The following is a 22,640-nucleotide window of genomic DNA, read 5'->3' on the forward strand; positions in this document are numbered from 1 at the left end:
CCGCCAACTCCTCGGTGAACCAAGGGGATGGTTTAGCTCGGTTGCTTAGGAGGGGGCGCTCCGGAGCGATCATGTCTATTGCCCTAGTCAGCTCACTATTCCAATGAGCGACCAGAGCATCGACAGAATCGCCTACCAAGGTAGCGGGAAACTCCCCAAGAGCCGTCAGGAATCCATCTGGATCCATAAGCCTCCTGGGGCGGACCATCCTAGTGGGTCCACCACCCCTGCGAAGGTTAGGAGTTGCAGAGAGTCTAAACCTGATCAGGTGGTGGTCGGTCCATGGCAAAGGAGCGATGGACAGCTCCTCCACACCGCCACTATCTTCCCATCCCTGACAGAAAACCAGGTCAAGTGTGTGTCCAGCACAGTGGGTAGGGCCAGATACTCGTTGGGACAGCCCCATGTTTGCCATGGCGGCCATGAAGTCCTGAGCCGCTCCTGAAAGAGTGGTCTCTGCATGGACATTGAAGTCCCCCAGCACTATGAGCCGCTGGGACTCCAATGCCAGGCCTGAGACCAACCCTGCTAGCTCAGGTAAGGCATCTGCGGTGCAGCGGGGTGGTCGGTACACCAACAGAATCCCTATCCTGTCCCGGTCTCCTAGCCTCAGGTGGACACATTCGAACAAGGTTGACTGTAGGGCAGGGCACCTGACCAAGGAGATGGAATCTTTATAGACTACTGCAACTCCGCCTCCCCGCCCTCCTGATCTCGGCTGGTGCTGCACAGAGTAGCCTGGCGGGCAAAGCTGGGTGAGGTTGACCCCTCCCGCCTCGTCCAACCAGGTCTCTGTAATGCATGCCAGGTCTGCCTTTTCATCGTAGATTAAGTCCCGGATAGTTGACGTTTTTCCATTGACAGACCTGGCATTCAACAGCACCACCTTCAATCTAGGAGGGTCGTCTACCTTGGTACACAAGTTTACCTTGTCAGGAGAACATTTTGGAATTTTTTTTAGGGTTGTTTCGCGAATTAGCCGAATTGGTTTCTTGCTTCTCCCTTTCCCGTATCTCCCCCTTCCCACCATCACCGCTATGGGGGCCCCCCGACCCACAGAACTCCCCCCCTCCCTCCAGCCCTCTCCACTCATCATATTCTGAGGATCTAATATTGCACTGTTACATGTTACCTCCAAGTTCAAACCCAATGATGTATCCTCCTTTTTTCCATTATTATAATTCATTTTTCCGGTTTCATGGTATACCCTCCAGTTCTTTCCAGAAACATTCCCAATGTTAACAACAATTATAAAGTGCAAGGTGAGACAAGCAACTATCAGCTTAAAAAATAGTAAATCAAGCGCAACATTAGAGTAACAACTACCGGAAAACTATCCCCTCGTTAAAGTGCTAATGAATCACAGTAATAAAGTGCTCCAGTATTACAATACTAGGATAAGGATTGGACTCAGTGGCATTCATTTATAGTGCAAAAGTTATCAGGAGGCTCTGGTATTGGCAATGCTGTTGATAACTAGACCTGGTAACTTCTTCCCAATTTACAAAATTTGTAATTTAAATCACAATCAATAAGACAAGATAAGAACAGGACAAATATAAAGTGCAGGATTATAGCAGCTTGGAAAACATCAACAGTTTGGAAGACATTAGCAAATATGGCCTTGAGCTCCAGGAGGGAGCCGTATAGTTCCTCAGCTGATAGCCCTCAGCCCATCTGCAGCTGTTAGTAATAATAGTCTTCACTTTGTTCTCTTTATATTTCGTTGAGCTAGTTGGTTCCACACAGCAATATCAACCACACAGTATTGACTGTTCAGTTTGTTGTTCACAATAACCTAAATTGAATTAAATTGCCGAATATATCTGTCCCCAATTAAATAAAGGTTAACCAATTAGTGAGTTCGCTGGAACACAGAAAAAATTACACCAGGAGGGACAACTATTCAATGAACTGCTTATATGAAATCTGTCTCAAAGCTCTAATCGTTCTCTGACGAGCAAGGTTCCTTTCAAGGGCTCCAACCGGAGCCACTGGATAATAAGCAGGTGGAAAACAATAGGACGAAATGGCCTGGCAGCCGAGGGACGATAGATAGTTGAGATGGAACTTCGTAGCTATGTGGCTGTGTGGCTGACTGGGCTCCCAGCAATAGCAGCAACACAATAGCAGCAACTCAATAGCAGCAACTCAATAGCAGTAATAGCAGCAACACAATAGCAGCAGCACAAGGTTGGGGTCTCAAGCAGCAACACAACTGGGCTTCTGAAGGCTTCCTTTTAGGCAGCAACACAACGATGGGTCAGAGCCACTCAGCAGAAAGGGCCCTCTTCCAGCCGAAACCGAAACCGAAAGCAGCAGCACAAGCGAAAGCGAAAGCCCTGCAGGAATAACGTCTGCGCCTTCGGGTCTTCCAAGTGCAGGGTGCACTAACCTGGGTAGCCGCTCGCCTCACGAAGGCCCAGCAGCCTTCTTACTTCTTGCACAAAGTGGCTGCTCCCCACATTCAGTATACATTTACTTACTGTGACATCTCCCAACGTGATAACATTTTAGGTTATATGATGCACCAACAGTTGGTGTGCTCAAATTAAGTTTTTCTCAGTTGTTCAAAAAATCTACAACCAACCTAGTCCTATGGAATCAGTTCATATACTTAATTCTCATTGGTTAGTATATTCTGTCTCCTGGTTTTGCTGACAATAGTTTTCGCTCAAGTTTGCCAGTAAATACTGGCACCCTTTTTACAAATGCACATGCCTCTTGTAAAATGATCTCTTCCAGTAGTCATTATGTCTGGACCCTAAATATCAGGAGAGATTGTTTTGTGCGCTTCGACACTAATCCTTTTTCTTTGGAACTGCCACCCTGTGTTCACTCATTTTTAATGAACCACTTCATCACACTAGAGAATGACTCCACTTAAAATTCAGTTGCTGCCTCCTGCAGAATTCTGGGGTTTGTAGTTTAGCGAGGCTATTAAAGGCTCATCCCTAAACTAAAACCCCAGAATTCTGCAAGAGGCAGAAACAAGATTTGAAGTTGATTTTGTTCTCTAGTGTGATGAGTAGATCCATATAATGATTGCTTCCAGAGTTTTCTAAATAGTATTTCTCATCTGATTTGTGGCAGTATTTTTTGAACAAATTGCAGGTGTTTTGCCAGCCTATCTAGGAGCCCCCAGTAGCGCAGTGGGTTAAACCCTTGTGCTGGTAGGACCAACAGGTCACAGGTTCGAATCTGGGGAGAGCACGGATGAGCTCCCACTGTCAGTTCCAGCTTCCCATGCAGGGACATAAGAGATGGCAAAACATCAAAACATCTGGGTGTCCCCTGGGCAATGTCTTTGCAGATGGCCAATTCTCTCACACCAGAAGTGACTTGCAGTTTCTCAAGTTGCTCCTGACACACACACACAAAAATCTCGTATGGATGGGCAAAGCACTAATAAGGCTTTGCAGTGTTATTGTACTTTTAAATGGAGCACTTCCTCTTTGCAAGTTCACAGCCCATTTTATTACTTCCTGTAGATTCAAAGTTGGGGGTTCTCTTTTAATAAGTAGATTCCTTTCATACTCTCCTGACAACTTTTATATAGCATTTTAAATAACAAAATAGCACAGTTAAAAACAAAGGGAAAATGGTTAAGGAATTAAGCTATGAATACCATTACTGGAATTGAAACTAGCACTGGGAGAATTGAGAGATTTTGCCATTAATATCTGTGCTCTCACCGGTGTGAAGCCATAAAACAGACAAACTGCTAATAGCAGGTTTCAAAAGCAGTTTTGCACAATGGAACCTCCTTGGGAGCAGCAATATAGAAGGATCTTGGTCTTGGAATAACATATTCCAAGGTAATATTGTGGCATACATATGAATGGAACTGCTTTTCCCATACCAACCTATCCAGACCACACTTTTTCTGTCCACTCAGGCCCCTACACTGCCCTGTATCCCAGGATCTGATCCCAGATTATCTGCTTTGGTCTGGATGATAGGAGTGTCCACTGCCAGATAATATCAGATAAATAGATAGTCTAGGATCAGGTCCTAGGATATAGGGCAGTGTAGAAGGGGCCTCAGTATGTGGTAATTGCAGGGTTCCCCAGTGCCATCTTAACATATGGGCATGCTGGGTAGTTGCCCAAGGGCCCCATGCTAATCTATGCACAGACCAGAATGTAACACTCATTTTTCAATTTAGCAGTCGTATGTAAATTGGATGTTTGTAACCCGGGTACTGTGGGTGCATCCAGATAGCCCTTTAATGCGGGAGCTCCTACATTCTCAACTGGGTGTCCAAACAATGCTCCACGTAAGAACAAATTAATTTGCCACAAAGCAGGAAAACTCTGCTTTGTAGCAAATTAATTTGTTAGTGGGCTTGTTCCATGCCTTCTTGAAAGGCGCAGGGCAAACCCACCATGGCCACTGTCTGGACCTCCACTCAGAAGTCCTGAGACTTCTGGAGGGGTTGTCCAATTAGCCGTCTTGCGTTTTCTGGCCTGAATCAGGCTGGAAAATGCGAGAGGGCTCTAACCCCCTCCCCAATCCTAACAAACCCTTTTTTTAAAAAAATAAATAAAAGAACTTATCTAGCCACCATTAGCATGGTGCCAGCGCTCTCCTGGAGCATAGGAATGATGTGCCAGGAGAAAGGAGATCCCCTTCTCCTGACGTGTCATTCCTACACAGCAGGAGAGATCTGGCACCACGCTAATGGTGACTGGACAAGTTCCTTTATTTTTAAAAGGCATTGGGGAAGAGTTGGGGACTGTCTCCACATTCTCCCAGTAGGTACTGGGAGAACATGTTGACAACCCTGCAGAAAACATGGGCCTTTTTGGTGGTGTGCGGAATATATTCTGCCCCACCCGGGTTTTTTAAACACACGTTGGAAAGGACTTCACCACTGTCTGGAACCGTCCTGCCTGTAATGTAAATGAAAGCTATGCAATACAGTTATAGACCAGATTATCCAAGTATAACACAAAGTATAATACAGTATAAGTAAAGCAAAGTGACCAGAACACATCAAAATATACACGGTGATAAAACAATATTAAAATAAAACGCCTAAATCTTTAGAAAACAAGCAAGTTTTAATTGACATTTAAAAACAACAAGGGAAGGCACAATCCATAAAAGTTCAGAAAGGTTATGGAGCAATGTGTGAGAAAGATGAGGCCATGCCAAGGAAGAACAAATCCTGAATGGGAAGTCTAGAGTTTCTAAAACATAGATCTCAAACAGGCTGGTAAAAACAGACAAGTGATTAAAGATTGGAGGTGCTTGGTCATGTAGGGCTTTAAAAATTGTAATCAGAAACTTACTGAATCCTTGAAAAAATAGGCAGCCAATGAAGTGATGTCAGAAGTGGGCTAATATAGTCAAATCATATTAGCAAAATATATTAGGATAATAGCAGCAGAAAATTGAATGGAAACCAGTGGCCTGGGATAATGGAAGACCAAGCAAAAGACAATTACAGTAATCTACGTGAGAAATGCCCAAGGCATGAACTAAAGTCTTAACAGAGGAAGCAGAAAGAAAAGATCTGATTTTAGCAATATTATAAAGGAAAACCCCAACATGATTTTGCTACAGGATAAATCAGAACATTATTAGAAAACAGGAGGTCTTCACCTAGCACAGAATGTGGGCACCAGATAAACCTCATCCCCCAAACAGAGTGCACCATTACTGAAAATGTTCTTATGGGCCTATTTCCCTTATGTCCTGTGGCATCTTTTGGACATAATTCTAGGCGTTGTGTAGATCAATTTGAGAGATGTTTCTTCACTAAGCATGATCCTGTGACATGCATGATCCTGTGATATTTAGAATTATTACAAGTTGAGTATTCCTTGTACAAAGTGCTTGAAACCAGAAATGTCCTAAATTTTGGAATTTTTTTTTTAGATTTTGGAATGCTTGCATATATATAATGCATTATCTTGAGATGGAGCCTGAGTCAAAACACTATTATATATATATATATAGAGAGAGAGAGAGAGAGAGAGAGAGAGAGAGAGAGAGAGAGAGAGGATACACTGTATATGCATAGCTCTAAAGGTAATTTTATACACAGTTATGATACAAAGTTCATATACATTGAATCATCAGAAAGCAAAGGTGTCACCATCTCAGCTACCTCTGTGGACAATTTCGGATTTCAGAATTCTTTGATAAGGGATACTCAACTGTACTCCAAACTCTCTTTGTTCAGTTCTTAAACTGTACTTTGTAAAACTGCTTTTCAAGAATCAATTAGGGCTCTGGGAAAATTAGAACACACTTGCTGTGAGTTGCTACGCAAGCATCAATAGACCTCCACAGGTCTGAGCCCTGGATTCACAATTCACTTTCTGTGTCTATTGGCTGACTGCTGGATTCTAGCACAATATTTGTCATGGGCTGTTTGCCATTATGGAAGAACATTTTCTAATGATAACCCAGGTGGTATTGCAACCCAGTTGTGAGCTGATTTAAATGTTGCCAAGGCTTGTTATGAACTCATAAGAATTTCAAGCCCTGTTAACTTCATCCATCTTTTCCTGTTTCAGTGATTGATGCCGTCACCTTTGCTCTTAAAGTAATTGCTGCTAGTTAAGAGCAAGTCTGGGATATCAGTGTCATCCCAAAGTATGGTACTAGCTCATCTGAAAGTGATTAGTAATTAAAAATGATGGTGGATTAATAAAACTAGGATAGGCAATTGCCATTTCAAAACATCTTTATTTTTATCTCTTTAGCGCTGATTTCATTTTTTTATGTTAAGGTATGCTTCTGAGTAATTCATGAACATGTGATGTCTGTAAACTAAAGCTGTAATCTTTCTGCTTTTCTTTTCAATTGCTGTTTTTAAAGGTTGGAAATATAGGTATATGGCATTCCCCCAACTATAAAACCACAACATTTTCCGACTTAGTGATAGGCACAATGGTCTTTATGTTCCCTGTTAATGGGTATCTATAATTAGGCTGTAGTAACTGGTTACAGATCTTTTCAGCAAATGCCTAGTTTTGTTTTGGCTGGCTCTTGAACATTTCCCTGTGAGTAGGAAAATGAATTAGGCCTAGGTTATAATTGGCTATTATTATTGTCTAATTATGGCTATTAGAAATCTGTCTTCCAAGCATTGACCATTGCAAGGGATATGTTCTTGTAGGGATATTTTCATTTATTTTTTATAGTTGTAAAAAACAAATACATTTTTAATGTAAAAAGTGTGTCGCTGTTCCTATAATTAGTGTTAAACTGTGCTGTTATCAGACATAAGATAATATAGCTTGGATGTTTTCTAGCAATGTCTATTAGGCTTATGCATGGATGTTTTGGCAGTTTTCCTTTGGCCAATCTAGGGCCCAGCCATCATGGATTCCTGCCCATAACGGGACCACGTAGCAGCTGATTACAGCGCCTCCTTGGGTGCACGTGGCACACAAAGGCACCCAGCATGCCCATCTGTTAAGATGACACTGGGGAACCCTGCAATTACCACATTTATTTATTTATTTATTTACAGCATTTTTACCCCGCCCTTCTCAACCCCCGAGGGGGGACTCAGAGCGGTTAACAAAGGCAGCAATTCGATGCCACAATCAATAACACAGTATAAAACCATAAATACATACAGAGTTAAAACAATAGCAGTTAAATATAACCAAATTATCCTGTCATTAAAACAATACTCAGTCCACAAACTCACTGATAGAACCATAAAACCGTATCCTCATACATATCGTCTTGCTAATCAATTTCCAGTCAAACTGCTGCTTTATGTTTATTGTCCGAAAGCCTGGTCCCAAAACCAAGATTTCTTACTGCACCCCCTTCTACTCCGCCCTATATCCCAGGATCTGATCCTGGATTATCTGTTTATCTGATATTAATGGCTTGGCCTCTCTTGAATCTTTTTAAATTTCCTTTATTTTCTATATTTTTATTAGTGTGCCTGACTGGGAATTGAGAATGTGCGGGATGGTGTGTGTGTGTACATACATTTGGGAACTTGGAGAGTTACCCTTTTAGCTTATTTTTCTCCTCCCCTTCTCTCCTTCTGAAAATACTTCTAAAACATTATTATTAATAATAGTAATTCCAACAGACAAAAAGAAAGGCATCATTCTCAGAAAACTATGCCACGTCTCCTCTAAAGTAGAAAGTAGACTCAGCTTTAAGGAAATATTAAATCCAAAGCAGAAAGGTAATGCAGGCAGGGCCTGCAGTGCAAATCAAGAGAAAATAGAGGGTCTTTTCAAGGAATCCTGGGGTAGGATAGTTCCAGGTCAATCACTCTTTCTTCCCTGGGAAGTGGGAAGCCTCCTTAAAATGCCTTGGAAAACTGTGCAGGGAGAGAGTCTGTGCATGCCTGGAAGAAACAGCTTTAACAAAGCATTAAACCCAGTCTCCTCTACAGACAGATTGCAGAAAGAGTGGTATCTTAACTGATGCTTTTAATCCAGTTCTTAATGAAGGATATAAGGTCAAACAATGCTTAAAATGATGGGAAGGGAAGCCTGGGAAGCCGCCCCCCCCCCATATTGGGCCAGATAGGCTGCTTCCTTAACCTCGTTGCTGAAACCCATACTCCCTTGAAGGGAAAATAGAAAAGGGTACCAAGAACGGAAAGGGGAGCCTCGTAAATTCCCAATTGTTAGCAATGGGTTGGATCTAGGTGTATTTTTTGGCTACAGACCGAAAATGGCTACTTGCCCGTTTTCGGGAGGTGCACGAAAATAGATATGGGGGTCTACTGGAATCCAGTCAGCAAAAATGATTGAGGTAATCCAAAATGCACAAGTCTGATGTCTATAAAGCATTATGTGTGACTATTGCGAACCGCTTTGAGTCTTGTTTAAAAGAGAAGAGTGTGAGGATTATGATGATATTGAAAAGTAAGACATACTGATCTCAATTTGGGCTTACTTCCAAACAAGTGGCATAGGATTACTGCCACCAAAACAAAATGGTGCTTGTGATTTGTTACTAACAAACTGACTAAATCAAAATGTCTTTTGACAAGAATGATATGGCTCTCCTGATATTGTTGAACTGTAATTCCCAGCATGCTTCATATTAGGCTCTGCTTTGGCTATGGGCAGATACAGGCCAACAACAAATGGAGGGACACATTCCCACCACTGACCTAGAAACAAAATGCCTCTAGAAACATGCCCTAAAGACTTTAAAAAACAATGTAAAGGTTTTTCTGGATAGAGGCAAATGTTACAATTTTGGACTACAGCTCCCAATTCCCATGTCCCTTTGGGGATTCTAGCAGTACTAGTCTAAAAAAGAAACATTTCTGAGTTCTGCTCCTGGGCTGCTATTCTTGCTCTGATTTAATGTTGTTATTTTTTCTTGTCACTGAGCCTTTTAAAAAAAAAGGAATGCGATATATCTGTACTTGAAGAAATTGAAACTGAGGGAACTATCTGAAAATCTCTCCAACTCTATAGGGCAGGTACCTTTTCTCAAAATTGGCGACACAGACTTTCTGACTCGGAAGTGTATCTTATAACCCATCATTTAGAGACCATTTCCCCCTTTTTCTGCTCCACTGAAGCTGAACAGTTAGCCTGTTCAGTTCCCACCAAATTTAGTGTTGATCGATGGCCAGAAGAAAAACTCAGTTGCTGCCTTAATCTTGGGGCTTGAGACATCACTTACCTGCAGCTAATCGTTACTTTATAGGAAGGTAAAATGGACCAGGGTCAGCGTTTAATGCTGCACATTTCTACACAGCATTTAGATTTAACACAAATTTAATTATGAAAAGTTACTGGGTTTCCCCCCCCCCCCCCAAAACAAAGAAATGCAGGAACAAAGTGGTTCAGTACACCAAAGACAGCATTACCCACAAGAGCATGGAATGGAAACATGTGTTCCCTTTCCAGAATAAGCCCATGAATTGGATTGGGAAGGTGTTGTTTATAGTAGCTTTAATAAAGCTCATATATTCTTTGTGGTTCGCCTTTTTTCTGTTAATCACACTGCTGAGCACAAAAGCTGTGTTATGTGCCGAATGGGCGCGTTTATCCCTAGCAGAAAGGAAATATGTTTGGTATCTCCAGAACAATAAGAGTTTGCTGCCTGGCTGGTCAATGCTGGATCAAGTTCACATTCCCAAGCTCCTACTCTCCCACCTACATAGGCAAGGGGTATAAACACACAAGGGAGGGGGAAAGGCCCTTTCTTGCACAGGGTTGTGAGCCGAGATTTTCCTAATATGGACACAGCTGATCCCGCACAATATTCAATGCCTATTTTAATCTCTGCTTTGCAAAAACATCCTGAGAAAAGCAAAGAGATTAGCTACCAATTAACTCTCACCATGTTTTCACTGGCCATCTGAAACAAATCAAGGAGAAGAGAATATCTTTGTCCCCATCTGACATGACTTTCGGTTAACACACTTTAGCTGTTGTGTTTATGACTTTATTGAAATATATGCATACTCAAGCCAAGTTTGGAGCTGCCTACCCAACCAAATGCTTTCTAGCTATGTTAGACTACAAATCCCATTATCTCCATACTGGTTGTTGATAATTGAAATTGCAGGTTGCACCTGCACTGTAGAATCAATTGAGTTTCACACCTTTTTAGCTGCCATGACTCAAGGCTCTGGAATCTTGGGAGTTGTAGCTTTATAGAGTCCTTAGCATTCTCTTCCAAAGACTTCTGGTGCCACACTATAAATCCTGGGCTCCATAGAATGAGCCACGGCAGTTAAAGAAATGTAAAACTGTATTAAATCTACAGTGAAGATGCACCCTTAGTCCAAAAACAGCTGGAAAGCACACCGTTTAGGGAGGTTAGCATACAATAATGTACTATGTAGAACAAAAACAAAACTAGGCTGTAGAAGCAATAAATTTGAGCTGCTGGGCTGTTGACATCCAGGCTGGGAAAGTATGTGTGGTGGCTGTGAGAAGCTGAGTGGGTAATGAATAACAGTCACCTCTGGCTGCTAGGTGACTATTAGGCTCCTGTTCTCCTTGTTGCAGGAAACAGGAAAAGCTCTCCCAGCATGTAAGCAATGCAATTCCATGGGGCAATGGATGCTTGTCCATTTCAGAGAAACCCTTACAATGCCCATTTACAGTAAATATTTGAACTCCACCTCTTTCTTCCCCATTGCCAAGATTTCCAGTCTCCAGGGACTCTTGGCATGCCAATAAAAGAGGGCAGTTGAGTTCACTTCTGACGGCACAGCCTCCTGTGGGTATCAGGACTGACTGTTTTCAGCATCAAAGAGCCCTGATGGATTGAAGTGGAGACAGCGTGGTTACAACAGGTATAAAGAGATGCCTGCCAGTGATGGTCTCTTATTGATTCTTGGAGATGTTGTTATAACGCATGTCTTAAGCACTTTGAAATAAATTAACCCACTGCCCTTTTAAGATGTATAGCTGGCTCTGCAGTTGTAAGACACATCTATTCAGTCTAATGAAGAATACAGAAAGTTGGGTTTTTGTACCTGAGATAGAACTTTGCCTTATGCAAGCAAGAAGAGAATCGACATAGTTAAACAGACATCTTGGTTGCCTCTACACTGCAGAATCATAGCAGCCTGATGTCACGTTAACTGCCATGGTTCAATACTATGGAATCTTGAGATTTGTAGTTTTGTGAGATATTTCCCCTTCTCCATCATATTTACAGTCAAGCCATTTATATTTCCTTAATCCGAAATATAACTCAATGTAGATTTTTTTGGGAGCCTGTGAGCATACCATGTCCTAAAGCAGCTTTTCTCAACTTGGGACCCCGGGGGGGTCGCAAGGCGGTGTCAAAGGGATCACCAAAGACCATCAGAAAAACAGTATTTACTTTTGGTCATGGGGGTTCTGTGTAGGAACTTTGGCCCAATGCGATCCTTGGTGGGGTTCAGAATGCTCTTTGATTGTAAGTGAACTATAAATCCCAACAATTACAACTCCCAAATGTCAAGGACTATTTTCCCCAAACTCCACCAGTGTTCACATTTGTGGATATTGAATATTCATGCCAAATTTGGCCCAGACCCATTATTGTTTGAATCCACAGTGCTCTCTGGATGTAGATGAACTACAACTCCAAAACTCAAAACCAATGCCCATCAAACCCTTCCAGTATTTTCTGTTGGTCATGGGAGTTCTGTGTGCCAAATTTGGTTCAGTTCCATCGCTGGTGGAGCTCAGAATGCTCTTTGATTGTACATGAATTATAAATCCCAGCAACTACAGCTCCCAAATGACAAAATCAACCCCCCATCCCACCCCCCAAACCCGGTATTCAAATTTGGGTGTATCAGGTATTTGGTCCAGTGAATGAAAATACATCCTGCATATCAGATATTCACATTACGATCCATAATAGTAGCAACAAAAATATTTTTATGGTTGGGGGTCAACACAACATGAGGAAGTGCCTTAAGGGTTCACAGCATTAGGAAGGTTGAGAACCCCAGTCCTAATGTGAATTGCACTTCCTAAATAGAATACAATGCATGGACCTTACATTAGCATTGAATAACAAGTCACATTCTTTTCAGTCACTCTACTTTAAATTGGCATGCTTTCTTAGAGGAATGTGAAGCAGCCATGACAGATAGTGGTGCTCAAACTATTTCTCATTTTATTTAAATCATTTCATCCTGCCTTTCTATCCAAAGAGTACTCAAGGCACTTTACAAATAATGCAGAACAATAAAAGGACATTTAATAGCGCAGACCTAGATGTAATGGAAATGAGCTCTGCCTGGAAATTAGCTCTATTGAGTTCATATGCCTGTTGGTAAGTGGGTATAGGATTGCAGCCTAAAAGTACATTGAATGGCATGCACTTACCTTTTTTAAACTCGTGTTGCAGTTAAACTGAATACTTTCCAGAGAGCTAAAAAAGAAAATACGGTTCATAATCCAATTATAGATGAGATACAAGAAGAAAGAGGGCAAGGGAAACCGTGTAGATAATATATACCGATTCCTGGCAGTTTGTTATATCATCCAGCTTCCTGCCTCAATGGAAAGAGCTACCAATAGACTCAAGGCTGACATCATCCAACAGTGCTTTGAAGACAGACCAGATTTTTTAAAAAATGGGTCTAATGTTTTGTTGTATCTTCATTCCATCATTGTTACATAGACATTAAAGATTATTCCCTAGACTGTGAGTGCATCTACATTGTAAAATTAATGTAATTTGACACCAACTGCCATGGCTTAATTTTGTGAAATCATGGGAGTTGTAGTTTTACACTTTTTTTGCCTTCTCTACCAAATAGTGCTGGTGCCTCACCAAACTACAGCTCCCATGATTCCATACCATCGCAGTTAAAGTTGTATCAGTGTGCACTAATTCCACATTGCCCGTGAGAATGTAACTTTAGTATGTTTGCTACATTATGTGCTTTCAGGTGATGTACCGACACATACCTATCCAGTTCATGCAAAATACATATGAATAGTACAGGTGAGACCTGTCATCAGGAATGGTCAATAACCCTGCAAATTGCTTTAAGTAGGTAGGGGTTCCCAGATAGCATTTCTGAATATAGTTATTCTGTATATAATTGTGCAAAGAAACACCACCACCTGAAGGGCTTGGAAAAGTGATTTGATGAGCTAAAACTCCCAACATCCTTCAGCAGAATGGCCAACAGTGAAGTCAACTGGGATGGTCTGTGGGTTGTAGTCCGTAAGATTGCCCATATTAGATTAGAATTTAGCTCAAATTCTAGTTTAGTAGCAGGTGGCTTCAGGGTAAAATTCAGACTAGACTTAATAAGTATGTCAATGCAATTAATATTTCATTTATTTGCAGTATATATCAGTGCAATTAAGGTGAGAGTCTAAGGGGAAATTTTTTATCCCTTCTCCCCTGTTGGCATTTCAAGGGAAGATCTTATTAGCACTTCTAGAAACTTTGAATACATAGTATTAGTGCTCTGGAGAGAACTTTAAAGTGCCCCGCTTCAACCCCAACCAGTCCATTGTTATTATTATATACAGAGTTTGGAAACATGTTTGGACTACAAATTCCAGATTACTCCAGTTGGCTGGGATTATAATCCTGGTAAATAACTCTTCTAAATTCAAATTACTGTATGCATCTCATAATGAACATCACTTTCAACGGAGGTAGTATAGGCTCCACATAATGCAGTTTAACTGCACTGAACTGCATTATATGAGTTTACAACAGACATGGGCAAATTTCGGCCCTCCGGGTGTTTTGGACTTTAGATTCAGTTTAGTTATTTGGGGTGCTAATTCAGAAACACCCCAAATAAGCTGATGGATAGAGCACATCAGCTCTAGTTTCTGATACAGAATATATGCCATCCAGTAGTTGCCATCTGCTCGCCTACAGAAAACCATATTTAATAATCTAGATCTGATGTGGTAGTAGTAGTCTTTTGTGGGTAGTCAGCCTCTCCCCTCCCGACATCTCCATTGCTTTGGCACTATAAATCGCTCTTGTTGTCACATGGTTTCAAGGCAATGATGTAGCAATGGTGAGTCTGTGGATGATATTTTCATTCTTGCGGACCACTGGTGGTCCACGGACCACAGGTTGGGAACTACTGTCCTAGAGTTATTTAAAAATAAGAAAGTTTTGATAACTTATTTCTTGATGCGATTTTGAACAGAGATCTGGGTCAGAAAGGGCTAAATGGCCATTTCTCTTTTTTGCTAATTTTATAGCAAGAGAATTCCTGTGGTGAGCATATCCTTGCATCACTTCTAGAGCATGAACCACAGTTTGGTTGCATTAATCTACATAATTATTCATTGTTATTGTTTCAAATATTTCTTGGCAGCCCTGCCTCAAATAGATAGCCATGTCTGTTATTTATTTATAATAAGAACATTTCGACCCCCATCCTTCAGACAAAAAGGCTCCCAGAGTACAATAAGAAAGCATCAATTAAGAAAAATAGTCGACACTGAAGACTGATGCCCTCTAAACTCATTCTGTCTTGGGATGATGGATTTGTAGTCCAAAACATCTAGAGGGCATCATGTGGAAGGAGGCTGTGTTAAAACATGAGAAAAACATTTCATTCAAAATACCAGGGCAAACAGGAGGGTATTAACTTTGTAGTATGGGATGTTCTTCCACAGGGACCTCAAAACCTGGATGTTCCAGTGTGCGTTTGAGAATGTCTAGGCCCCTGTCTATAAATGCCTAGCCCGAACTGTCCATTGCAGTGAACTCAGCACTTTACCCCAGCCCTGGCCCTATAATCTGCTTTTTGCACAAGCCCACGCCCAACCCTCTCCAATTTCTGATCTTGCCCACCTTATCCCTGGCTTTAGTTATTGAAGTTTGTTTTGATTAATTTTAATGGTTGTCTTTATATTCTGCTGTTTTTAATTGTTTTAATCAGATTGTTATATGTGTATTATATTTTAAATTTGTTTTTAGTTTGTCAACCATGTTGTGTTGAGCTTGGTCCCACTTGTAAGCCGCTCCGAGTCCCTTCGGGGAGATGGCAGCAGGGTGTAAAAATAAAGTTGTTGTTATTATTATTATGGAAACCAGTCAAGCTTCTTTGGGGACAACATTCCCAAGCCACAGCACAAAGGAAAAATACATTTCTTTCCTTCATTGATACATTTTTCTTCTAGCATAGTGACATAGTGCTACCTGTAGGATCTTCAGGATCATACCTTGAGAACAAACCTGCTGAGCCAGAATCATATCTAGTTCCTAGCACTAAATAAATATATTGTAATAACAGTTATATATGCACAGACTTATTACAAAAACTATAATTATTTCCATGGCAGAAAGCATTTTTTGCACCCATGTATTTAAATTATTTTATTATTTTTCCTTTATTGAATTAGAATAAGCTAGTTCACACCCCAAATTATCTGTGAAGCATATTAGTAGTTCTAGCTTCAATGCAACTGAACTCATATTCAAAAGATGGAAATGAGGACAATCGCACATCTGTACATGCCATTTAAAGGTGCCATATATATGGTTATCATATATAAAGAGCATGACCTATGTCTCTGTTTGTAAGGTTGGATAGACCTTTGGCTTCATGCCTTGACTCCCAACATCCATGTTCAACACTACAGCTAAGTATGGCTGACATATACAAAATGTAGAACAGTGTTAGTTCTGCATAAAGCAAAACCATTGAAATGAATAGAATTTATTAAGCCTTGCTAAGACCTACTGATTTCAACTGGCCTCCTCTAGATGGGACAAAGACTGGATTTAGTATATAGCCAATCTTAAAGCTGAAAATATTTCCTGCTCTCTATTGTAATCCTTAAGTAAATTCAATATTTGTTTGAACTTTGGAATTCATTTAGAGTGGATTTAGGGAACCCGTTTTCTTAGTCTAGTGTGACTTCTTCCACCACCATTGTTTAAATCTGTACAAGGTGAGATTCTCTTGGAATGAGTAGCCAGTTCAGCATGCATTTTACCACTTCATTACTCAATTGGCATTTGTTTAGCCACACACTCGTCTGTGAGTTGATTCCCTTTGAAAGCATTTGGGATGAAATGTAAGCACTTGGCCTATGTAGTTCAAGCTGTGGTTACTCGGGCACACATACAATCCTCCACCATCTCAGATGTAGTGATCAAGTGACCAACGTGCCTACACAGCGGAGCCTTTGTGGTGTAATATATAAGATGTCTGTTTTGCCTTGAGGGAACCTTATTTCAAATCCCATGTGAGCTGTAAAAACCCACAGGGTATAGTTTAAGACAACAGTTGCTGTATTGGCCGAATGACTATATGGGTTATAGTCCCCCAAAAGTAACTTTTCCAGCCTCTGCACTTTGAGATTATAAATGAATTTCAGTCTAACTCCTCTCAAAAGGAAATTGGCAAGATGGGATGAAGCCCAACATAAGCTCCTGAGAGAAAGGAGGGGGATATAACTGGAAACTGAAAATACCATACTGTTTATTTATTTTATTTATTTCATGTCAAAAGCATTACATAAATAAGTATAAAAACTGTTTTTGTGTGTGTGTGTCAAGAGTGACTTGAGAAACTGCAAGTCCCTTCTGGTGTGAGAGAATTGGCAGTCTGTAAGGATGTATCCCAAGGGACGCCTGGATGTTTTGATGTTTTACCATCCTTGTGGGAGGCTTTTCTAATGTCCCTGTATGGGGAGCAGGATCTGACAGAGGGAGCTCATCTGCGCTCTCCCCGGATTCAAACCTGCGACCTGTTGGTCCTGCCAGCACAAGGGTTTAACCCATTGCACCACTGGGGGCTCAATAAAAACTGATAAAATAAAGGGAGTACACAAAGCTAAGCAATTTTTGACCATTGTCTTTAGTTTTAAATACTTCTTCCTCTGTGCACGAGGCAGGGCATTGTGGCCAAGCATGCCGGTGTGGAGTTGTTTGTTCTGCTGCACAGTCGCACAAGGTGGAGGGTTCTTTTAGGTAGTGCCATTTTGCCAGGTTGTCTTTTGATCTGCCTCATCCACTTCTGAGTCTGTTCAGGGAGTTTCAAGTTGCTCATTTTTTGTTTGTCCCTGGAGGTAGACCCTCAGGGGGTGGCGGCATCCAATTGGGATTTCCTGGTCTAGCTGCCCAGAGGGAGACCCTTGCTGTTGCTGGGGGAATATTAAGAGGAATGGTGGTTCACATGAAGCTTTTCCTTGATTTGAGTCTACTGGGAGGAGGCTGATAGCCATAGAGTGGATGGCTTTCACACTGTTCAGCTTTATTTCTCTCACAGTTAGCAGCAACTTTCCGTTGCACATTGGGGGATAGGGGAGCAATGCCAGCTAGGTTATTGAGTCTATCAACAGGTGTAGGTTTAAGACATCCTGTGATTATTCTGCAAGTTTCATTCAATGCTATATTCATCTGCTTCGCGTGGACAGACTTGTGCCAGACAGAGCAGGCATACTCAACTGTTGAGTTAGACAAGGCCAAAGCTGATGGTCTTATTAATTTTGGGTCTGCAGCCCATGCGCTGTCAGTAAGTTTCCGTAGGATGTTATTGCATGCAGTTACTTTGTGCTTGGTATTCATACAGTGTTTCCTAAATGTTAGTGTTCGATCTAAAGTGACACCCAAATATTTAAGATGGAAGCATAATTAAAAATGCTGACAATACAGAGCCTAAATGGACACAGATAACGCTATCTCTCAGTGTAGCAGTTATAAAACCGTGTCCTTTGGTGTCAATTACACTTGTGTCAAGCCAATACCTAGCAATGTCCTTTCCTGTGGATATTGAGTCCCCCACTCCCTTCCTAGCCCTTTGCCCATGGATGTCGCAGCATTCATACTTAGTGTTGCATCACAAATGTTATAATAAAATATCTGAAATAAGATGTTTTTTTCTCTCCCTCTGGTGTGATACCTCCATTAAGATATAATTCTTGGAGTAATATCCTTCATGGCACTGTTGTTTCTATTTAAAGCAAGGAGTTTGATCTTGGCTTTGATCTAAAGCTTTTGATCTTGAAAGAAGGTTATTGTGGTAATAAAGAAAAGGGCAGGACAGTGTCTTTGTAAAAACCCAAGCAGTAAAGTTAAAGAGGTGGTCAAGATTTAGTGAGCACTCATTTGACATACATTTCCAATGTGGCATCTGTTTGCAAATGAACCTAAGTCTGTGTTGGACAAAACCAGCTTTGATATAGCATCAATTTTTTTGGTAGCATAGATTTCTCTTTAACCTTTCAAGGAATTCATAAACAAAACAGTGAGCCCCCCCCCCACCCTGGAAAAGCATGTGCGTTTGCAAATACATAATTGTCCATTAAACAAATATAAGCGTGCCGAATGCTATGATGATGTTATGTTCTTCTCTGCATTTGCAAACTGGAAATTGTGAAAGTTTTACTCCAAAGTATCAGAGTTTTTTTAAAAAAAGGTTCAGCTCTTGGTTGCGAATGCTATTTGTCTGACATCTTCCAAACCATCCGTTCAGCAAGAAAGTAACCGTAACGTTTTCATTCAAGTTTCCTAATCCCTGGTATGTTGACTTTCTCCAGAACACAGAGTTCAGGGGGATTTACTCGCAAGGAAGGGTGTCTCAGATTGTAGCTCTAAAGCAAAAGCAGAGGCTTTGCTTGTGCTGAGACTTGATGGAGGAGTCAGCTGCAAAATGCCCATGACTAATAGAAATGGCAAGATTCCAGTTGCAAAAAGCAAACTTAATGCTTGCTTTTAAGATGCACTTCAGAACCTCCCTGGGACTCATCTGATACAGTTTTGGATTCCACAGAGGTCAAGAAGCTGTTAGGGATGGGGGTGGAGGGGTGTTTCAAATTCTTATTTGCATTGTAATATATTTCCAGAGATAGCTCCATTAGAAAGTTTGCCTAAAATACTTCGGCTTAGAATGAGGACCAGAGATAAGTGGATGGTGGGGAAAGTGCATTACAATTATCTTCTAAAAGAAAATGGAACTCTTTGTAAAAACTAAATAGCTTAGATTTCTGCGTTGCCGTTGCTTCTGTCCCCCTTCTTTCACTATCTATTTTCGGCATTTAGCTGGTTTAAGGATATTTATAGGCAAATGAGTGTTTTTCTATAAACATATGAATATGCATGTCTTGCCATATCAGATATCACATAAATCGGGATGTCTGAACTGAATTCAGAATATTAGTCCTCTCAGGACAGGCTTTGGAGGCAAATGCTTAGAAGCTTCTCTGAGCAAATGTACCAGGAATGGCCTACCAGGTTTTGAAGCCAAAATTGTACCCTTGTCTTCAACTCATTTCCAACTTATGCCAATCTTAAGACAAAATACACAGGGTGGGTTTTGGGGGGGGGGGGCGGGGGACTTGTTCAGAAGAGTTTTGCCTTTATCTTCTTCTGAGGCTGAGAATGAGTGATTTGCCCATGGCTTTCCAGGCTATTTGAGCCCTGGTTTCCTAATGCCATAGTCCAATACTCAAACCATGCTGGCTCTCAAAAGCTTTGTTTCCAACTTAGGGTGACCCTATCATAGGTTCTTCTTGGTATGAATTGTTCAGAATAGTTTTGCCTTTGCTTTCCCCAGAGGCTGGAAAAATGTGTCTTGCCCAAGGTCACTCAGTGGGTTCCACGACTGAGTGGGGATTTGAAGCCTGGGTTCCAGAGTCAAACACTGAAATCATGATACCATGTTGGCCCTTTAAGCTTCACGCCAGGCACTACATTCTCCTTGGCACAGGCCTGTAGCCAGGATTTCATTTCGGGGGGGGGGGGGGGCTAAAAAATTTTCAGGGGAGGGTTCGGGGGGGGCTGAGTTTCGGGGGGGCTGGGCTTTGGGGGGCGGGCTGAGTCTGAGTGAAAGAGGGTCTAGCCTAGCAAACCTTTTGTATCATTACCCCAATACCCCCATGTATATGGGATATATTGAGTATGGTGATCAGATCATGATATGAATAAACATAACAGTTTAAATAATGCACCAGTAAGGCCTTTTCGCGAACCACCATGAGAATTTCGGGGGGGGGGGGGGGCTGAAGCCCGTCGAGCCCCCCCCCCCCCCCCGGCTACATGCCTGCCTTGGCACGATTTGTTCTGAGGGGGTTTGCCATTCCCTTCCTCTGCATCTGAGAAAGTGTGACTTGCTCTTGCTCTTGCTGGCTCTCCAAAGCAAGTGTGAAGTTTTTTTCTGTGTTAATGTTGTGTTCCTTCAAGTCCTTTCTGACTCACAGTCCCAAAGCCCCTATCAATGTTTTAATTTTTCTATGCTTTGCTCTGTTTTATATCATTTACATTGATTGTATTTGATTTATTTACAACTTGTTTGTTTTGGCATTGAAAGTTTGCCAATTTGTGACATTGCTGGAAACTGCCCTGAGTCCCCCTGGAAGATAGGGTGGGTTATACATAAAATATATTATATTTTTTATTAAGGTGACCCTATCATAGGGTCTTCTTGCCAGAGGTGGTGTGCCCTTCCTATCTTCTGAGGCTGAGAGAGAATGCCAAAGAACACCCAGTGGGTTTCCAGATGGGTGCCCCACTCCAAGTCTCAAACCATGCTGGATCTCAAAATCTTGTGTGGAGGCTTCTTGCTGTTCAATAGAACCAAAGAGTTGGATGAGTCCTTGTGGGCCATCCAGTCCAAACCCCTGCGAAGAAGCAAGAAAATTGCATTCAAAGCAACCCTGACAGATGGCCATCCAGCCTCTGCTTAAAAGTTTCCAAAAGAGCCTCCACCACACGCCGGGGCAGAGAGTTCCACTGCTGAACGGCTCTCACAGTCAGGAAGTTCTTTCTAATGTTCAGATGGAATCTCCTTTCCTGTAGTTTGCAGCCATTGTTCCTCATCCTAGTCTCCAGAGCAGAAGAAAACAAGCTTGCTCCCTCCTCCCTATGACTTCCCCTTACATATTTATACATGGCAATCATGTCTCCTCTCAGCCTTCTCTTCTTCAGGCTAAACATGCCCAGCTCTTTAAGTCACCCCTCATAGGGCTTGTTCTCCATGCCCTTGATAATTTTAGCAGCCCTCCTCTGGTCATAACCTGATCAGCAGGTAAGAGTATGGTGGGGGCTCTTTCTTTGGAGGTTTTTAAGCAGAGGCTGGATGGCCATCTGTCAGGGGTGCTTTGAATGCGATTTTCCTGCTTCTTGGCAGGGGGTTGGACTGGATGGCCCACAAAGTCTCTTCCATCTGTAGGACTGTATGATTCCTACATCAAGTTGGCTCTCAGTGACTTTTCAATGCAAGCATTGGCTGCAGGGCCAGCTGAACCGGGGATCCGAGTCTTGGGGTGTGGGGTGTGTGTGTGTCGGGGGGGGGGGAGGGCTTGTTATAGAGGTCCCTTTGGGTGATCCCAAGGGTGGCATCTCCTCTTCCCTCCCTCTCTCTGGGGTCCCTTTGGGCGATGGGCGAACAAAGCCGGCAGGGCTGCGTGCCTCCCCTTCAGGCAAGCTCCTCCTCTCCTCTGATCTCGCAGGCTGGAGAGGGAAAGAGAGGAGGAGGAGGAGGAGGAGGAGGAGAGGGGTCCCCATCCTTCCCTCCCTCCCTCCTCCCTCCTCCTCTCTCTCAATCCCTCTCTCTCTCTCTCTCGGAGGTGTTTCTCTTCCCAAGGAGGTCCCTGGAGCGGCGTCTCTGGGCGGCAACGCTGCCCCTTGCCAAGCCCTGGAGATGCCTCCAGAAAGGGGCCAGCGCCCCAACAGCCCGCCGCCTGGGCGCCCGGCAAGAGTTTGCGGGAAGGCAAAGCGAGGTAGGGAGAGGTCTGGATGCTTGGTAAGGGGCTCTTCTCTCGACCCCCCCCCCCCTCTCCTCCCCTTCTCTTCCCTTTGCAAACGCCCAGAGGAGAAGGAAGGAGAAGGATGAGGACGCGGAGAAGAGTGCGCAAAGAAAGTGAGTCGCCTTTGGGCTTGGTTTGTTTTTTTCCTGCCCAACTTGGTGTCCCCGAGCGAAAAAGAGAGAGAGAGAGAGAGAGGATGCCACCCTCCCCAGGGACTGACTGGGACATGGCGACAAACGAATCAAAAAAACTCCCAGTCAACTTGTAACTTTTTGTCTTTTCCCCTCCACCTAGCCTTTGCTGGAAGAGAGTCAAGCGTGGCAAGAGTGTCGCTTAGCCCGGCAAGTCAAGGAAGAGGTAACCTGACTTTTTTTCTGTATTGTCGAAGGCTTTCATGGCCGGAATCATTGGGTTGTTGTTAAGTTTTTCGGGCTGTCTGGCCATGTTCCAGAAGCATTCTCTCCTGACGTTTCGCCTGCA

General features: G+C 42.4%; 1 protein-coding gene across 6 annotated transcripts in view; it reads left to right on the forward strand.

The window, feature by feature from the left end:
* Positions 1-22,640, forward strand: part of AOPEP (aminopeptidase O (putative)) — a 243,125-nt gene that overhangs the window by 117,652 nt on the left and 102,833 nt on the right. For all 6 annotated transcript variants that reach the window (XR_010909318.1, XM_060762070.2, XM_060762073.2 and 3 more), the window contains one exon: positions 22,455-22,517. Coding sequence is in view for 5 of the 6 variants with exons in the window: in XM_060762070.2 (XP_060618053.2) it covers positions 22,455-22,517 (63 nt within the window). In the remaining variant the exon portion in view is untranslated. The remainder of the gene's footprint in view (positions 1-22,454; positions 22,518-22,640) is intronic.

This window comes from Anolis sagrei, chromosome 2 (genome assembly GCF_037176765.1).
Source record: "Anolis sagrei isolate rAnoSag1 chromosome 2, rAnoSag1.mat, whole genome shotgun sequence".
In the NCBI taxonomy this organism is placed as follows: Eukaryota; Metazoa; Chordata; class Lepidosauria; order Squamata; family Dactyloidae; genus Anolis; species Anolis sagrei.